The following is a 13,956-nucleotide window of genomic DNA, read 5'->3' as shown; positions in this document are numbered from 1 at the left end:
GGGGCGGACCGCTAGTATAATATAAAAATGAATCGCAAAATGTGTTGGTAAGCGCATAACTCGAGAACGGCTGAACCGATTTCGATAATTCTTTTTTTATTATATTCCTTGAAGTACGAGGATGGTTCTTATGGAGAGAAAACGTAAAAATGTACCACGGGCGAAGCCGGGGCGGACCGCTAGTTAATAATATAATCTATCTACACATAAAATAATAATAGAAGACTGTCTGTTATCAGGGTGTCGCGCAAAAATTGATAGACGAATTTTGATGATTTTTTTTTTGTTATTAAGTAGTTACCTACAGTCTTCGGCAACATACGGTCTATATACTTCGGCATAGGTATATTATAGCTGTGCTCCGCGGTTTTACTCGCAAATTCGCAATGCTCCACTCCTGTTGGTCTTAGCTTGATTTTATGTATAGCCTTCCTCGAAAAATGGGCTATCTAACATCGAAATAATTTTTCAAATCTGACCAGTAGTTCTTGAGATTAGTGCGTTCAAACAAACAAACTCTTCAGCTTTATAGTAGTACAAAATAATTTAATTTGAAGTATTTTATTGAATTTTAATGAACGCATGCGCGGGCGCATCTAGTGGCATAATATAATGTTGACATTGATAAATTAACTGTATATAAATGCGATAAAATCGAATCGTATTGTTTTTATTCAAATTATACTTCTATGTTTTATTAATTTGATTGACTTTTTGACCTCAGTGGTTGTCAACCTAATGGTTTTACTTTTTCGTTCTGTGTTATTTCAATAGGTAGTTAATGAAATACATTTTACTTTGCAAAATGTAAAAACAACCGTCAGCAAAGCAGCTGCTAAACTTATCTAAAAATAAAAATGCACTCAATTCAATATAGACTTTATTTAAAAACTAGCTGCTTGTCTTGAATGATCCGGGATAAAAACAAAATTAAAATATAGCCTATGTTGATCTGTTATAACTTATAACTAAACATAGTGCAGCTCTAGCAATTTATTTTTCAAAATCAGTATATTTGAAGTTTCTGCGTTACATATCCATACCTACATATTATATTGTCCTTATAATAAACTCTTATTAAATTTTTATCAACTCATTTTTATTTTGATAGAAATAAATAATTGTAATTCAAAATGTTTGCAACCTCTGATCTACGTAAAGGAAGTTTGAAGGTGATTAAAAATACCTAAATGAAAAGTTTTCAACTATCCATTACTATTTTTCTTTTCAAGAAGGCAACTAGTATTTTTGGTAAGTGCACTATTTAGAAATTAATAACTTTTCATTATTTTAATATGTACCTAACTATATATTTTTTTCTTCCTTCAATGAAATACGAACACTATTATTATGAAACGTATGAATTCTTTATTTTTTTAACTATTTATTATTCTGAGGTCATACTTAATATGTACCTACTTATATGTTTTTCAAAGTTAACGTTCCATAGGTTCCAATATTCAAACGAACCAAACATTATTCAAATACGTTCAGCCGTTCACGTTCTTACGTGTAGACTGTAGTAACACTTTTATATCTATAGTTCATATTTAGGTAGTATAATTTTATACAGGTTGTCCCACCGTCGGTATTATAAGCCAAATGGGGGTTATAGTTTTGCATAAGCTGAGTAGGTAACTACCTACGTAAAAAATACTTATAAAATTCCAGGTCCATTTTCTTTGTATACACCCCTAACAAGCAACCCTCCCAACATGCTCACATTAGCGAAGCGGTATATGCCGGCTGCGCGAAGCTAGAGAAGAAAACATGACTTTTAAGGAAAAATTTAGCAAAAAATTTTTGGCGTAACTTTAGCTTTGTTGTATTTTGTTGTATTTGCTTTGTTGTATTTTTAACGTGATCAGTGTAGGTATACAACTACAAGACTACAAGTTCCTCCGCGCTTAGTATACCAATAGTGGGACACCCTGTATACCTAATCTATACATTGTTACATTAGGTATATCATCTAAAAATCTGTAACTCCTAAAAATTATAACAGTACATATTAACATATTCTTTATAAATTATTCTTTTCTACTTTCAACAGAAAATGTCGCTCGGTGTAACTCGCGAACGCTACAACATAATAACTTCGCGTTACGCGGACTTCCTCAAGATACTTGACAAGGACGTTCCACCGGTTCGTGTCTTCGATCCGCTGACAAAGAAGCAAATTGGTGAACTGGAGCTGATCAGGGATATCAGCAAGTACTTGCAAGAGAAGAAGGATGATGACATTGCTGCTGCTAACGTGAGTTTTAGGTTTCCACTAGACATGTGCCATGTTACGCTACGCGGTTGCGTTTGTTATCCACCAATCAGAGCGTAGCAATGGCGGAAACGGTCTCAGCTGATTAAAGCTGAAGAGTTTGTTTGAACGCGCTAATCTCAAGAACTACTGGTCCGATTAGAAAAATTCTTACGGTGTTAGATAGCGCATTTATTGAGGAAGGCTATCGGCTTTACGCTAAGCATAACAGAATCTGAGCAATGCGGGTAAAACCGCGTGGCACAGCTAGTGGGTAATATGACTATCTAGTTAATACCGAAAAAAAATTTCAGTGATTCCCGAGATTAGCGCGTTCAAACAAACAAACTCTTCAACTTTATTTTAGAATCACTATTGATTGACGCTTGTAAAAACGAATGCATAAGAAAGTTTTGAATTGAAAAACACAAATGTTGATAACTTCTGCTGCAGATTTCTTCTAATCTTAATACATTAGTGGTAAATTTAAATATGTACCAGAAGTGTACCAGAAACACTTATAAAACTAGAAATACTTATAAAACTGTGTACATACTAGGATGCTTTGTTAAATTTGAAATTATAAAAATGCGTGTCTAAATCCCGCCTCGTGATCGATTTTCTATTCTTTAAAATAAAAATAAAAGTATGTATTTTCTTGCGTAGGTAATGCGTTTCATTTTATGTGAGTACCTATCATGCATAAAAATTCTGCACTAGACGTTGAGATAAATGTTATAATCACGTTTAAAATCCATTTAAAATATCATATTTCTAGTAGTTACTTTAATAATATATTTTTTTTTTATTTACAGAAAGCCGAAACAGAAGAGGTCGTTGAAAAGCCAAAAGCCGAAGTTGTTGAAGAGGTAAAAGAGAAAGAAGCTTCGAACTAATGGGAAAATATAGTTAATTTATTGTTTAGATTTAAGATTTTTTAATAAATTATTAAAAAATATGTTTTTTTCTTTCTACCAGTGAATAATCCCTACTAGTTACATATAAATGTACAAAAATCTGTCTGTCTGTCTATACTTGATGTCATAACTACCTACTAAACCGATTTAGATGTAATTTGTTACAAAGATAGTTTGAGGTCTAAAAAAGCATACCTATAGGATAGCCCTTATCCTGGAAAACCATGTGGGTTTTCCTCTGACTTAACCTTGAGAGACTGAAGTATAAGTTCATATATATATAGTATAAGTTCAGAATCTTCAATGGCGGCGCTTATCATTCCCTCTCGCTCACACACGGCCGTACGGTATGCAAAAAAAAGGGAAAAATAAAATCACTAAAATGTATTTGATTTTCCCTATAATAGTTTTTATCATTTTACAATGACAATTATGCATTTGCGAAAGTAAATAATGTTTTATTGGAATTTGACAAAATATGTTCTTTGGGAAAAGTTGTTCAGTTTTATGGGCTTATTACAAGTATTATGGGGATTTTATTACATTATTTATACGTAAATATGATAATTCATATAAATACACAAATACAATAACACAAAAGTTTGTCAAAAAACAATTTGAAATAATTAATATTATCAATTTACGTTATTTTTATTTTCTTTTTTGGTGATCCTACCATTGTCAAAATCAGCTTTGGCCGCCATTGAAGATTCGTTTCTTACCCGACTATCTATACATATAATAAATCTATAGAAGGGTCAATTCTGTACATTGAAAATAATGAAAAAAAAAAATAGCAGTGTTACTGGATCGATACCAAACCCAAATATGTGATTAAAAAAATTTTTGTCTGTCTGTCTGTATGTGAAGGCATCACGTGAAAACTAACGGTTCGATTTCGATGAAACTTGGTATAATTATACCTTATTATCCTGGGCATAAAATAGGATACTTTTTATCCCGGAAATTTACATGCAAAAAAATTCAGTCTATATTTCAATAAGTTGATCAGCCAAACAGATTTTAAATATGTATAATAAATTAATTTATTCGTCTCTGCTATTGTAATTTAAAAGACCTTTTTTGTAAAATGTGTTATTTTATTATACTAGTTACCATATTGTGTTTGATCATACCAGGACTAAAAGAGTGTAAGAGGCTGAACCTATAATATGATAAAGAAATTATCAGTGAAACATTTAAGATACATAAATCTATACTAATATTATAAAGCTGAAGAGTTTGTTTGTTTGAACGCGCTAATCTCGGGAACTACTGGTCCAATTTGAAAAATTCTTTCGGTGTTAGATAGCTCATTTATCGAGGAAGGCTATAGGGTACATATCATCACTCTATGACTAACAGGAGTGGAGCCATGGGGGTGAAACCGCGGGGAGCAGCTAGTAAAAAATAAAATGCATTATAAAGCTTACAATTTATTGTGTAAAAAATGATCACATAAGCGATAAAATAAATGTGATAAAAACTTATGAGACAATATCACTATCGGTTATATAACTTAAGCTATGAATTATCTGTCATGACGTCATCCTCCTCATCCTCAGGGTCTACCAGGTCCGGGTGACAGACCCTGATGTGAAGATTCAAGTTGATTTTAACGATGAAGCTCTTCCCGCAAGTCGAGCATTTGTGTGGACGCTTTACATCATCATCAATTGTTGACGGATGGGCTCGGGTTATATGAGTTCGGAGCAACGATGAATGCATCGTCCGATCGCACTGGTTGCACTTAACGAGGCAGTCCATCGGCTGCCCCTCGTGCGACTGTCTGTGTTTCTCCATCGTTATTTTCGACACAAACAACTTCTGGCAGCAGTCGCACTTGAAATTTTTAATTTTCGTGTGCTTCTTCATGTGTACCTTCAGGCAGTTCTTCGTGGGGAACATCTCATCACACTTGGAGCATTTGAATTTCTTTATATCGTTGTGTAGCTGCATGTGTAGCTTGAGATACGCTTGCCCCGTAAAGCTTTTGTTACAAATCTCGCAGTTTATCGTGCTCGTCGACGAGTGGGACTGCATGTGGCTTTTTAAGAATTGCGCGGCAACAAAACTGCGGTCGCACACTTGACATAGGTACTTTTTAGCTGCATTGCCTTCGTGTTTACTGCGGTGGATGTCTAAATGATACTGAGAGTTTACCTTAACGTCGCACTGGTCGCATTTAAATTTACGCCGCTTTTTCGGACCTTCCTTCACTACTTGAGGCTCGGGCTCCATTTGCGGTGTGTCCTTGTCGTTGCCGTGAAACTTTTTATGCAGGATTAAATATTCCAAACAATCGAATGTTAGATCACACACATCACAGCAGTAGCGAACATGGTTCTGCTTCATGTCGAATGTCACCGTGTCCTGTCCGTTGTATGCCTCTGCCATCTTTTCACGCTTCACAGCTTGTAGATTCTCGTTCTGTACTTGTTTGTCGCTGCCGGCCGGCTCCATAATACTCTTCATCCAATGGTCTGTTATGCCTACACCTGACTTTGTCCCCATTTGCAATGACGCTAAGGCAGCATTTTTGCGTCCGCTATTGATCCGTAATTAGAGAGAAGTCTTCACAAATTATGTTTAAATTGCAAATCAGTCGCGTAACGCGAGTAATTAACGTATTGTTGACATGATTGTATCCAAAATATTAATACATTTCCGATGTGAGACACAAAAGGGAGCCTTGTTACTATACCATAAATTCCAAAAGAGAAGCGAAGCGCGTTGCTTTTTTTTTCAAGCAGCTAATGACAGCGATATCTTTTTGTTTGACAATTTATTATTGCCAGAACAAAAAAAAAATTGCTTAATTATTTTTAACAGAATTTGTAAAATTTACCTGATTCAAAATAAATCCATTTCGTTTCATATTTCACTTACAGCTATTTTTATTACCAACATATAACTAAAATTATACATTAATTACATGCTAAAGTAATATGGTAGTTTTATGTTTATATCAGAACGTAGCCAATAATCAGTTGCAAAAAAATCTAAAATAATAAAAAAAGTAGAAGAAAAGATTTTAAGTGTATTCTGTTAATCACCTGCAAGTCTACAAGCAGGTGGAAACGCGGAATAGACTTGCAAACTACTGTTAGACAGACTGTCGGACATTTCTTGAGGAAGTTTTCTTGCAGATGGAAACGCGACCTAAAGACGTGTACAATGTACATTCTCATATTCATGTCCATAAAGATATTACATGCTCTGTGATTCATGTTATTTATTGACCGCCTCCTTGGTACAGTGGTTGACGCGTAAGCGTAGGTTCGAATCCCGGCGGAGACGAAGAAAAAAAAATTTGTCTCGTTCTGGTAGGACACAGAAGGCTACTAATTGTCCCTAAAGAAAATTGATCACTGCAAAACAGATGATGCACGTATGCATTTATGCATAGCTGCCCCTTACCCCACTTGAGGACAGTATATTATGGCACCTCAGTTTAATGTTATTTATTACAACGCCATCTAATAAAACTGGGCTGTAGTTATTTTATTTTGATACTTCTATTCACCACTAGATGTCGCTGATATAAAATAAATGATATACGACGTGAATGTAGATGGCGCTACTAGTTTAAATTACATAACTAACTAAAGCTTTTTCGCTAAAGCAACATTATAATAAACATAAAAAATGAACAGTAATTTTTTTTTATTTAATGTTCCTGATTTTTTCCATCTAGATATTGAAATGTATTTTTTTCCGTAAATATTCATTAATTATGAAATTGAAAACAGCGCCATCTATTAGAAACTGGCAGTAATTCGTGTGAAATTAGTTATTACTAGTCAACGCTAGATGTCACAGATATAAAATATAATTAATCTGATATTGATGTAGATGGCGCTAGTAGTTTGTAAATTAATGTAAAATTATATAAGTTTTCAACTACAGCTATATTTAAATTACTATCAAAAAATTTAATTATACATTTTTACTTAGTGCATATATGTGTATTATTATTATTTTTATTTTGTATTATTATTTTCAATGAATCGTATGTACACGGTACATATATTTAATATTGAAAATGAATGCAGCGCCATCTATTAGGAAGAGGCTGAAGTTATTATTAATTACGATTCTTCTATTTACCACTAGATGTCTCTGATATAAAATATATTTTGAGACAAAGAATGTCTCAAAATATATTTTCTGTAATATTTAATTTAAATGTAAATAGAGAGTAGTAATAAATAATAAATAATTGAAAATATATTTTTTAGATTTGCTATCATTATAGACAACAAAATCGAAAAACGAAAACTAAGGCACTTTATGAGTGTCAGTTGTCACTGTAAAATTGCCCGATAAATTACATGAACTGAATTGAAAGATAAGCCCGCAAGATTGTAGACCTACTCTCAAAGTTTCATGTAGTGACAATTTCAATAAAATTGATTAGGGGAGAAATTTTTTCTCAGGCTTCGAGAAATTTTTTTGTTTGAGGATTTTTTATAGTCATTTATTTTACCGCCCGCGGCTTCGCCCGCTTTCTCTAAAACGATTTGAGATTAAAACTATCCTCTCTCAAGTTGGATCGAACTGCATATAGTGTGCGAATTTTATTATAATCGGTTATGTGGTTTAGGAGTCCATTGAGGACAAACATTGTGACACGAGATTTGAAGATTGCCTAATGAAAGAATATTTGAAATCAGTCCGTTTGTTCCTGAGATAAACATGTTCAAACAAACAAATTCTTCAGTTCTACATTATAAGACATTTTATCACAAATAATGTAAAATAAACACACATAAACTAACATAAATATTTATTAAATAATAATAGATTTCAGACTAGCTCTTCTGTAGTGATGGTGGCACATTTTTGTCAAAAACATTCTCTTTATATTTTAATTTCTGTACATTTGTTGGATCCTTTAACAATTCTTCATTTATTCTTTCCATTCTTTGGTCTTGAACAGGTTCTGAAAAACGAAATTATTGTAAGTATGTATTGTAACATTTGTAAGAAAAAAAGTCTATATTTTGATTTCTGCTTCACTTTCATTAACACAATCTTTTATGATTACATATTTCTTCAATATTTTAAGTTATTCAGTTTTTTTACAATATTACACATTAACCCACTTCTCTCTAAATCCCTACTAATATTATAAATACTAGAAAGAAAGCACACAGAGTGCAGTAGCGCCCGGCAAACTTCTTGGCCAACAAGGAGGTGTGGTGAGGGAAATTTGCGGCAAATGAAAATGTACTAAAACTTGATGATTATTTTATACTAGCTGTGCCATGTGGTTTTGCCTACATTGCCCCGCTCCTATTGGTCTTAGCGTGATGATTTATAGCCTTCCTTGATAAATCGGCTATATATAACAGAAATTATTCAAACTGGATCCATAGTTCCCGATATTACCATGTTGAAGTAACTGAACAAACAAATTCTTCATTTTATAATTATAAAATTATATCTATACTAATATTATAAAGCTGAAGAGTTTGTTTGTTCGAACACGCTTATCTCAGAAACTACTGGTCCGATTTGAAAATCAATCTTTCAGTGTTAGATAGCCGATTTATCAGGGAAGGCTATAGGCTATATATTATGACGCTAAGACCAACAGGAGCGGAGCCACGCGGGTGAAACCGCGGAGCGCAGCTAGTATATTATAAGTAGGTATATTTAGATTTTTATGTATTTCAAATTTTCAATACATGCAATAGTATGCAATAATAAACTACACATCGTTTCACGCGTGTTTAATCAAATGTTATATTAATAATAACTCTCTTATCATGAAATACTTACTTGAATATGGAGTATATCTATCAGATAATAGGCTTTCCAGGTTATAACCTATAAGACCAACTACAGCCGCTACCGGGAGCGTTATATAAGGCGCATTTGTTCTTAAAAAGCGAAATATAAGCGGCCACATCTGTAAAGGAAATAATTATGAACGAATGAATACATTATAACAATTTGTTTATATAATATTTTTCAATTTGTTTTTCGTACTTTTCTACGCCTTATCTATATTTGATCGTAAATTCTGTTGTATTCAGTATTGAGTATTTATTTCATTTATGTTATGGGTAGGTGTTTATAATATACTAATTGACAAATTAAATTTTTAAGATAGAAATATTATTGTCTATAATAGGTACTTATACTTCTATAGAATCCAATTCGAATTAAATCCTCTTGACACTTGACAGTAAAATATGATTGACATTGATAAATGACATTGGTGGTAAAATCAAAATATTGCTTGTTTTATTCATTGATAATGAACCTGATGACTAGAGTAAAATAATTAAATGCGAACTAGCACAATTTATCATAGATAGGAATTTATTGATAAAACTTAAAACGAGTATTTACCACTTACATTTAGAAAGATTTTTGAACTTATATTTTTATGTCATCGTTGAAGTTGTCAATAAATTTTTAACCTCAAAAAATATATTCAAAGAAATAAATATTTATGTATCTATTAGTTTCATAACAACTTATTTTGTAATTAACGATTAGGACCTTATGAGTAATTATGGCACAAGCTGTAGTTTTTAATAGGATACTTCAATCAAAACAATGTAGTATTCTTTTACGTAATTCCGAATTTTTAAGTCGAAATCATAGTACCAATGTACCAAAAAAAAAAACTGCTAGTTCAGTGTATCGTAGCATGAATGTATTTGATCGGAAAGCGAAGATTTTGCAAAAGGAAAGATCAGCACAAAGAGAGGATTATCATTTATACGAATATATAAAAGAAGAAATAGGTTGGCGAACAGCTGACCGTGTTTTTGATGTGAAAAGAGTCTTTAAAAATGCTGTAGAGCTGGGTAATTACTGCAATAGTATTTAATTAATTAATTAATTTGTTTAAGTTATGGCTTATCATATTTAATCAGTAAATTAGATAGAAAATCATACACAACATGATATCACAGAATAGCAAAATTTAGGAATAATTTCTTCTATGAAGCTTGAAGTATTTCAATAATCTTGAATACATTATTTATTTTATAATCTAGAAGCCAATGCTTGAACCTTTTTATTGTATATTTATGTCTAATTCTGATATTGTTCCTTACAGGAGCGTCCAGAGGCTATGTTTCCCGCCATTTTCTTCCCGACAGTGTAGAGAAAGTTATATTATGTGATACATCACAAACGCACCTTGATAAAGCGTTGGTAGGTGACGGAGTGAAGTTTGAAAAGATTGTGATGGATGAAGAGAATATTGATGTAAGTGTTTTTTTATAACTAGCTATGCCGTGCGGTTTTACCCGCATTGCTCCGCTACTGTTAGTCTTAGCGTGATGTGATGATATATAGCATATAGCCTTCCTCGATAAATGGGCTAGGTATATATAACAAAAAGAATTTTTCAAATCAGACCAGTAAGTTCCTGAGAGTAGCGCGTTCAAACAAACAAACTCTTCAGCTTTATAGTACATAACTATAGATGAAAAGTGAATTGAAGACTAGTGTTAATTGATTTGTCGCATTTTGGCAAATATTTAAGGACCCTAATTCTGACCTACTGTTTTATAACGTTCTTGATTTGTGAATTTCAAAAAAGCTTTTTTTTATTTAAAATGTTATAATTTATTTTTTCTAGTTTCCAGAAAACAGTGTGGACTTATTTGTATCATCGCTAGCTTTACACTGGGTGAACGATTTACCGGGATGCTTTGATAAAATCATGAACTGTTTAAAACCAGATGGGGTAAGGTAACTTTACGAAAAATGTCATGGAAGTAATTGATGAAAAGATGAAAACTTTAATGGAAGAAAACGAAAACTTAAAATCTAAAATAACAAAACAATGTTAAAATTAAATGATGTTTTTTTCAATATGTCAGTATTGCAGGTTTGAGTATAAAAAAATTTAGACAAAAAATAAAAGAAATTTTTTGACGTGACAACGTCTTATAATTCGATAGAGCCGGCTGCACGCACGAAAAAACATGACTCATGCGGCGTTACCTCGCTCTGAGGCGTTCCATGTAAGGCTTGAAGTGCAAGCGAGAGCGCGGAACGAGCGACAAAGAAGCACAATCGGCCTTAAGACGTTGTCACGTTCAACTATTGTCAGTAAACCTTCTTTACAGACAACCGATTTCTTTTTTTAATTTGGGAGCATGTAAAATTGTTGTTTGTAGAGGTTTTCAATAAATGTTATTTTACATATTTTACTAATAACAGATTTTTTGTCATTATCATACAGATTTTTATATAGTAATTAATATCAATATTTTTTTGTGTACTATTTTATATTAATTTTCTTTGTACGCCTTTCATTTCGTTCATTTCATTTTTCAATGCATTTTAATTTTCAACACTTCTAATTAATCTCGCAGCTGCATGTTCGATAGTGATTCATAACAATTTTTGTTTATTTTTTGGCATTTTTACAATTTTTTATTAATTTCCAGGTATTCATAGGCTGCATGTTCGGCGGCGACACGCTAGTGGAGTTACGTCAATCGTTACAATTAGCTGAATCGGAAAGGCTCGGTGGTGTCAGTGCGCACGTGTCACCGTTCACACGGCCTAGGGATATAGGCGGGTTGTTGAATGCGTGAGTATTAAAAGTTATAGGAAGGAAAATAGGATTTTTTTAGTCAAAATAAAAAAAAAAATGTCGTTCGTTGTGTACAAGCTTTACAAAAAAAAAATTCGCTTCAGTAACGAGATAAATCGGCAAGAACCTCGATAGAACTATAACGCAATCAGGAAAAATTTGATTTTTGGTCAGGAATAATTACTTAGCTTCAGTTAGAAGCTTTATAGATATTTTAATTTGTTTTATAGATTATAATGTTGCTTCTATTTTTTAAGTCATTCACACACACACACACACACACATACACACACACACTGCCACGGGACTGTAGCTCTTATTACTATCCCACTAGGGCGGGTTTCACACTACAGACGGTGGACGTAGACGCGCTAACCGTGTGGTACCCGTCCGCGTGGCACGTGATGCAGGACGTGCGCGCGCTGGGCGAAGCGAACGCGGCGTTGAACCGCCCGCTGTGTTTGCAGAGAGAATGCCAGTTTGCAGCGGCCGCGTTGTACGATGAGATGTATGGGAAGGTGGGTTACAAAAACTCAATATGATCGGTCGTTTATTTGTTTGTATTTAGTTCACTCATTCATGCATGTATTCATTGGTGTTTGTTCGGTCGTTCGTTCTTTTGCGCATTTACATTCATATGTTCATTAATAAATGTATTAAATCGCTGGAAATAAGATGTTCGTAAGTAGCTTTAAATAATTGAGCACATCGTTCGTTCGCTCATTTAAGCATGTAGTCTGATCTAATAATAAATCGTTCATTCATTATTTTATGGACTTATTCATTGTTTTGATCTTTCGTTCATTCACTCATGCATGTTCGTTCATTAATTTACCCATATCTATTTCTTTAATCATTTACTTTAAAATATTTTGTGTCGTTTGTTTGCTTATCATTCATTCACTCACGCACGTTTTTCATGATCTCGTGATCATGAAAAACGTGCGTGCGTTCATGATTTGTTTACTCGTTTGAAGAACTAAGCCTATAAATTCGTTCATTAATTCGTGTATAACCCATTCACTAATAAATCTAAAAATTGATAAGCTTTTAAATGTTCTTAACTTTTTAAATAGCAGTCACGTGATAATGTTACACAATATTACATTAACGAAACCACGTTCAGAAGGCCAATTTGAAAAATACCCTTTATTTCTATGGCCTTTATTTTACATCAGACATACGTTTTTCCATACATTTCCACTAACCAATAAAAAAATATTTCAGGAAGTACCAGACCAAAACGCACGTGGTGTTCCCGCGACGTTTCAAATCCTGAACTTCGTGGGTTGGAAACCAGACCCAACACAACCACAGCCGATGCAAAGAGGTAGCGGGGAAGTGTCGCTGAAGGATTTACACAAAATAGACGAAATAATAAAACATAGCGATAAAATTGAGTTGCGTGATGAGGATATGAAATAAATTATTAAATTGTGATGTATCTTTTATTTTTCCTTTTTTGAGGGTAGTTGTAAATGTATGATTTTTTTGATACATCGCCATCTAGTGGCAAATGAAGATAGTTTTTTTGTTACTAATATAACAGACTAGCTGTGCTCCGTGGTTTTACCCGCATTGCTCCGCTCCTGTTGGTCTTAGCGAGATGATTTATAGCCTTCCTCGATACATGGGCTATCTAACACCGAAATAATTTTTCAAATCGGACTAGAAGTTCCCGCGATCAGCGCGTTTTAACAAACGAAAAAACTCTTCAGCTTTATAATAATTTATTATACATTACTAAATAGTGGTATTATCCTATTAGTGTAGTTTTGGTGGTTGAAAATTTATTTATTATTCGGTTATTTAATTAAACAGCGCCATCTAGTGACAAATGAAGTTAAATTGTTTTGTTCTATCCTGTCCTGTTCTGTTCATATTTTTAATGTAGTTAAAGTTTGATAAATCCATACTAATATTATAAATGCGAAAGTAACTCTGTCTGTCTGTCTGTCTGTTACTCAATCACGCCTAAACTACTGAACCAATTTGCATGAAATTTGGTATGGAGATATTTTGATACCCGAGAAAGGACATAGGCTACCTTTTATTGCGAAATATGTACCACGGGCGAAGCCGGGGCGGACCTCTAGTTATCTATATTTTTTTTAAGACTAGACAAAATTTAAATAAATGTTCTGGATTTTGATACAACTGTAATCAGTTTGTTCTGTTCCTATTTATACAATCTATACCTACTAAAATAT

General features: G+C 33.1%; 4 protein-coding genes across 4 annotated transcripts; 2 read left to right on the top strand and 2 right to left on the bottom strand.

Moving 5' to 3' along the window:
- The first annotated feature begins 1,144 nt into the window (after nt 1-1,144).
- LOC123704390 lies at nt 1,145-3,212 on the top strand. The gene is made up of 3 exons (XM_045652751.1): nt 1,145-1,251; nt 2,054-2,257; nt 3,070-3,212. The coding sequence occupies exons 2-3, from the start codon at nt 2,057-2,059 to the stop codon at nt 3,148-3,150; spliced, it is 282 nt and encodes a 93-aa protein (XP_045508707.1). The 5' UTR covers nt 1,145-1,251; nt 2,054-2,056; the 3' UTR covers nt 3,151-3,212.
- A 1,382-nt stretch (nt 3,213-4,594) lies between these two features.
- Nucleotides 4,595-5,930, bottom strand: LOC123704452 (zinc finger protein 525-like). Its single transcript, XM_045652841.1, has one exon. The coding sequence runs from the start codon at nt 5,683-5,685 to the stop codon at nt 4,696-4,698; it is 990 nt and encodes a 329-aa protein (XP_045508797.1). The 5' UTR covers nt 5,686-5,930; the 3' UTR covers nt 4,595-4,695.
- Nucleotides 5,931-7,985: 2,055 nt separating this feature from the next.
- On the bottom strand, nt 7,986-9,307 carry LOC123704252 (small integral membrane protein 12). Its single transcript, XM_045652561.1, has 3 exons — nt 9,169-9,307; nt 8,959-9,088; nt 7,986-8,116 (listed from the first exon to the last, which is right to left on the bottom strand). Exons 2-3 carry the CDS (start codon nt 9,086-9,088, stop codon nt 7,986-7,988), a joined length of 261 nt encoding a protein of 86 aa, XP_045508517.1. The 5' UTR covers nt 9,169-9,307.
- A 309-nt stretch (nt 9,308-9,616) lies between these two features.
- Nucleotides 9,617-13,182, top strand: LOC123704292 (arginine-hydroxylase NDUFAF5, mitochondrial). The gene is made up of 6 exons (XM_045652606.1): nt 9,617-9,998; nt 10,253-10,404; nt 10,781-10,888; nt 11,598-11,743; nt 12,081-12,264; nt 12,974-13,182. Exons 1-6 carry the CDS (start codon nt 9,701-9,703, stop codon nt 13,169-13,171), a joined length of 1,086 nt encoding a protein of 361 aa, XP_045508562.1. The 5' UTR covers nt 9,617-9,700; the 3' UTR covers nt 13,172-13,182.
- The last annotated feature ends 774 nt before the right edge of the window (nt 13,183-13,956 follow it).

The sequence above is a fragment of the Colias croceus genome, chromosome 29 (genome assembly GCF_905220415.1).
Source record: "Colias croceus chromosome 29, ilColCroc2.1".
NCBI lineage: Eukaryota > Metazoa > Arthropoda > Insecta > Lepidoptera > Pieridae > Colias > Colias croceus.
Note: the sequence above shows the minus strand (reverse complement) of the source record. Positions and strands in the feature narration are given on the sequence as shown.

Bases quoted from the DNA above. Each gene is read 5' to 3' on its own strand.
- LOC123704252 (XM_045652561.1), bottom strand. From the start codon at position 9,088: ATGTGGCCGCTTATATTTCGCTTTTTAAGAACAAATGCGCCTTATATA. The intron at 8,117-8,958 runs GTAAGTATTTCA...TTCGTTTTTCAG, and splicing joins TAGATATACTCCATATTCAA to AACCTGTTCAAGACCAAAGA.
- LOC123704292 (XM_045652606.1), top strand. From the start codon at position 9,701: ATGGCACAAGCTGTAGTTTTTAATAGGATACTTCAATCAAAACAATGT. The intron at 11,744-12,080 runs GTGAGTATTAAA...CTATCCCACTAG, and splicing joins ATAGGCGGGTTGTTGAATGC to GGCGGGTTTCACACTACAGA. The intron at 12,265-12,973 runs GTGGGTTACAAA...AAAATATTTCAG, and splicing joins ACGATGAGATGTATGGGAAG to GAAGTACCAGACCAAAACGC.
- LOC123704452 (XM_045652841.1), bottom strand. From the start codon at position 5,685: ATGGGGACAAAGTCAGGTGTAGGCATAACAGACCATTGGATGAAGAGT.
- LOC123704390 (XM_045652751.1), top strand. From the start codon at position 2,057: ATGTCGCTCGGTGTAACTCGCGAACGCTACAACATAATAACTTCGCGT. The intron at 2,258-3,069 runs GTGAGTTTTAGG...TTTTATTTACAG, and splicing joins ATGACATTGCTGCTGCTAAC to AAAGCCGAAACAGAAGAGGT.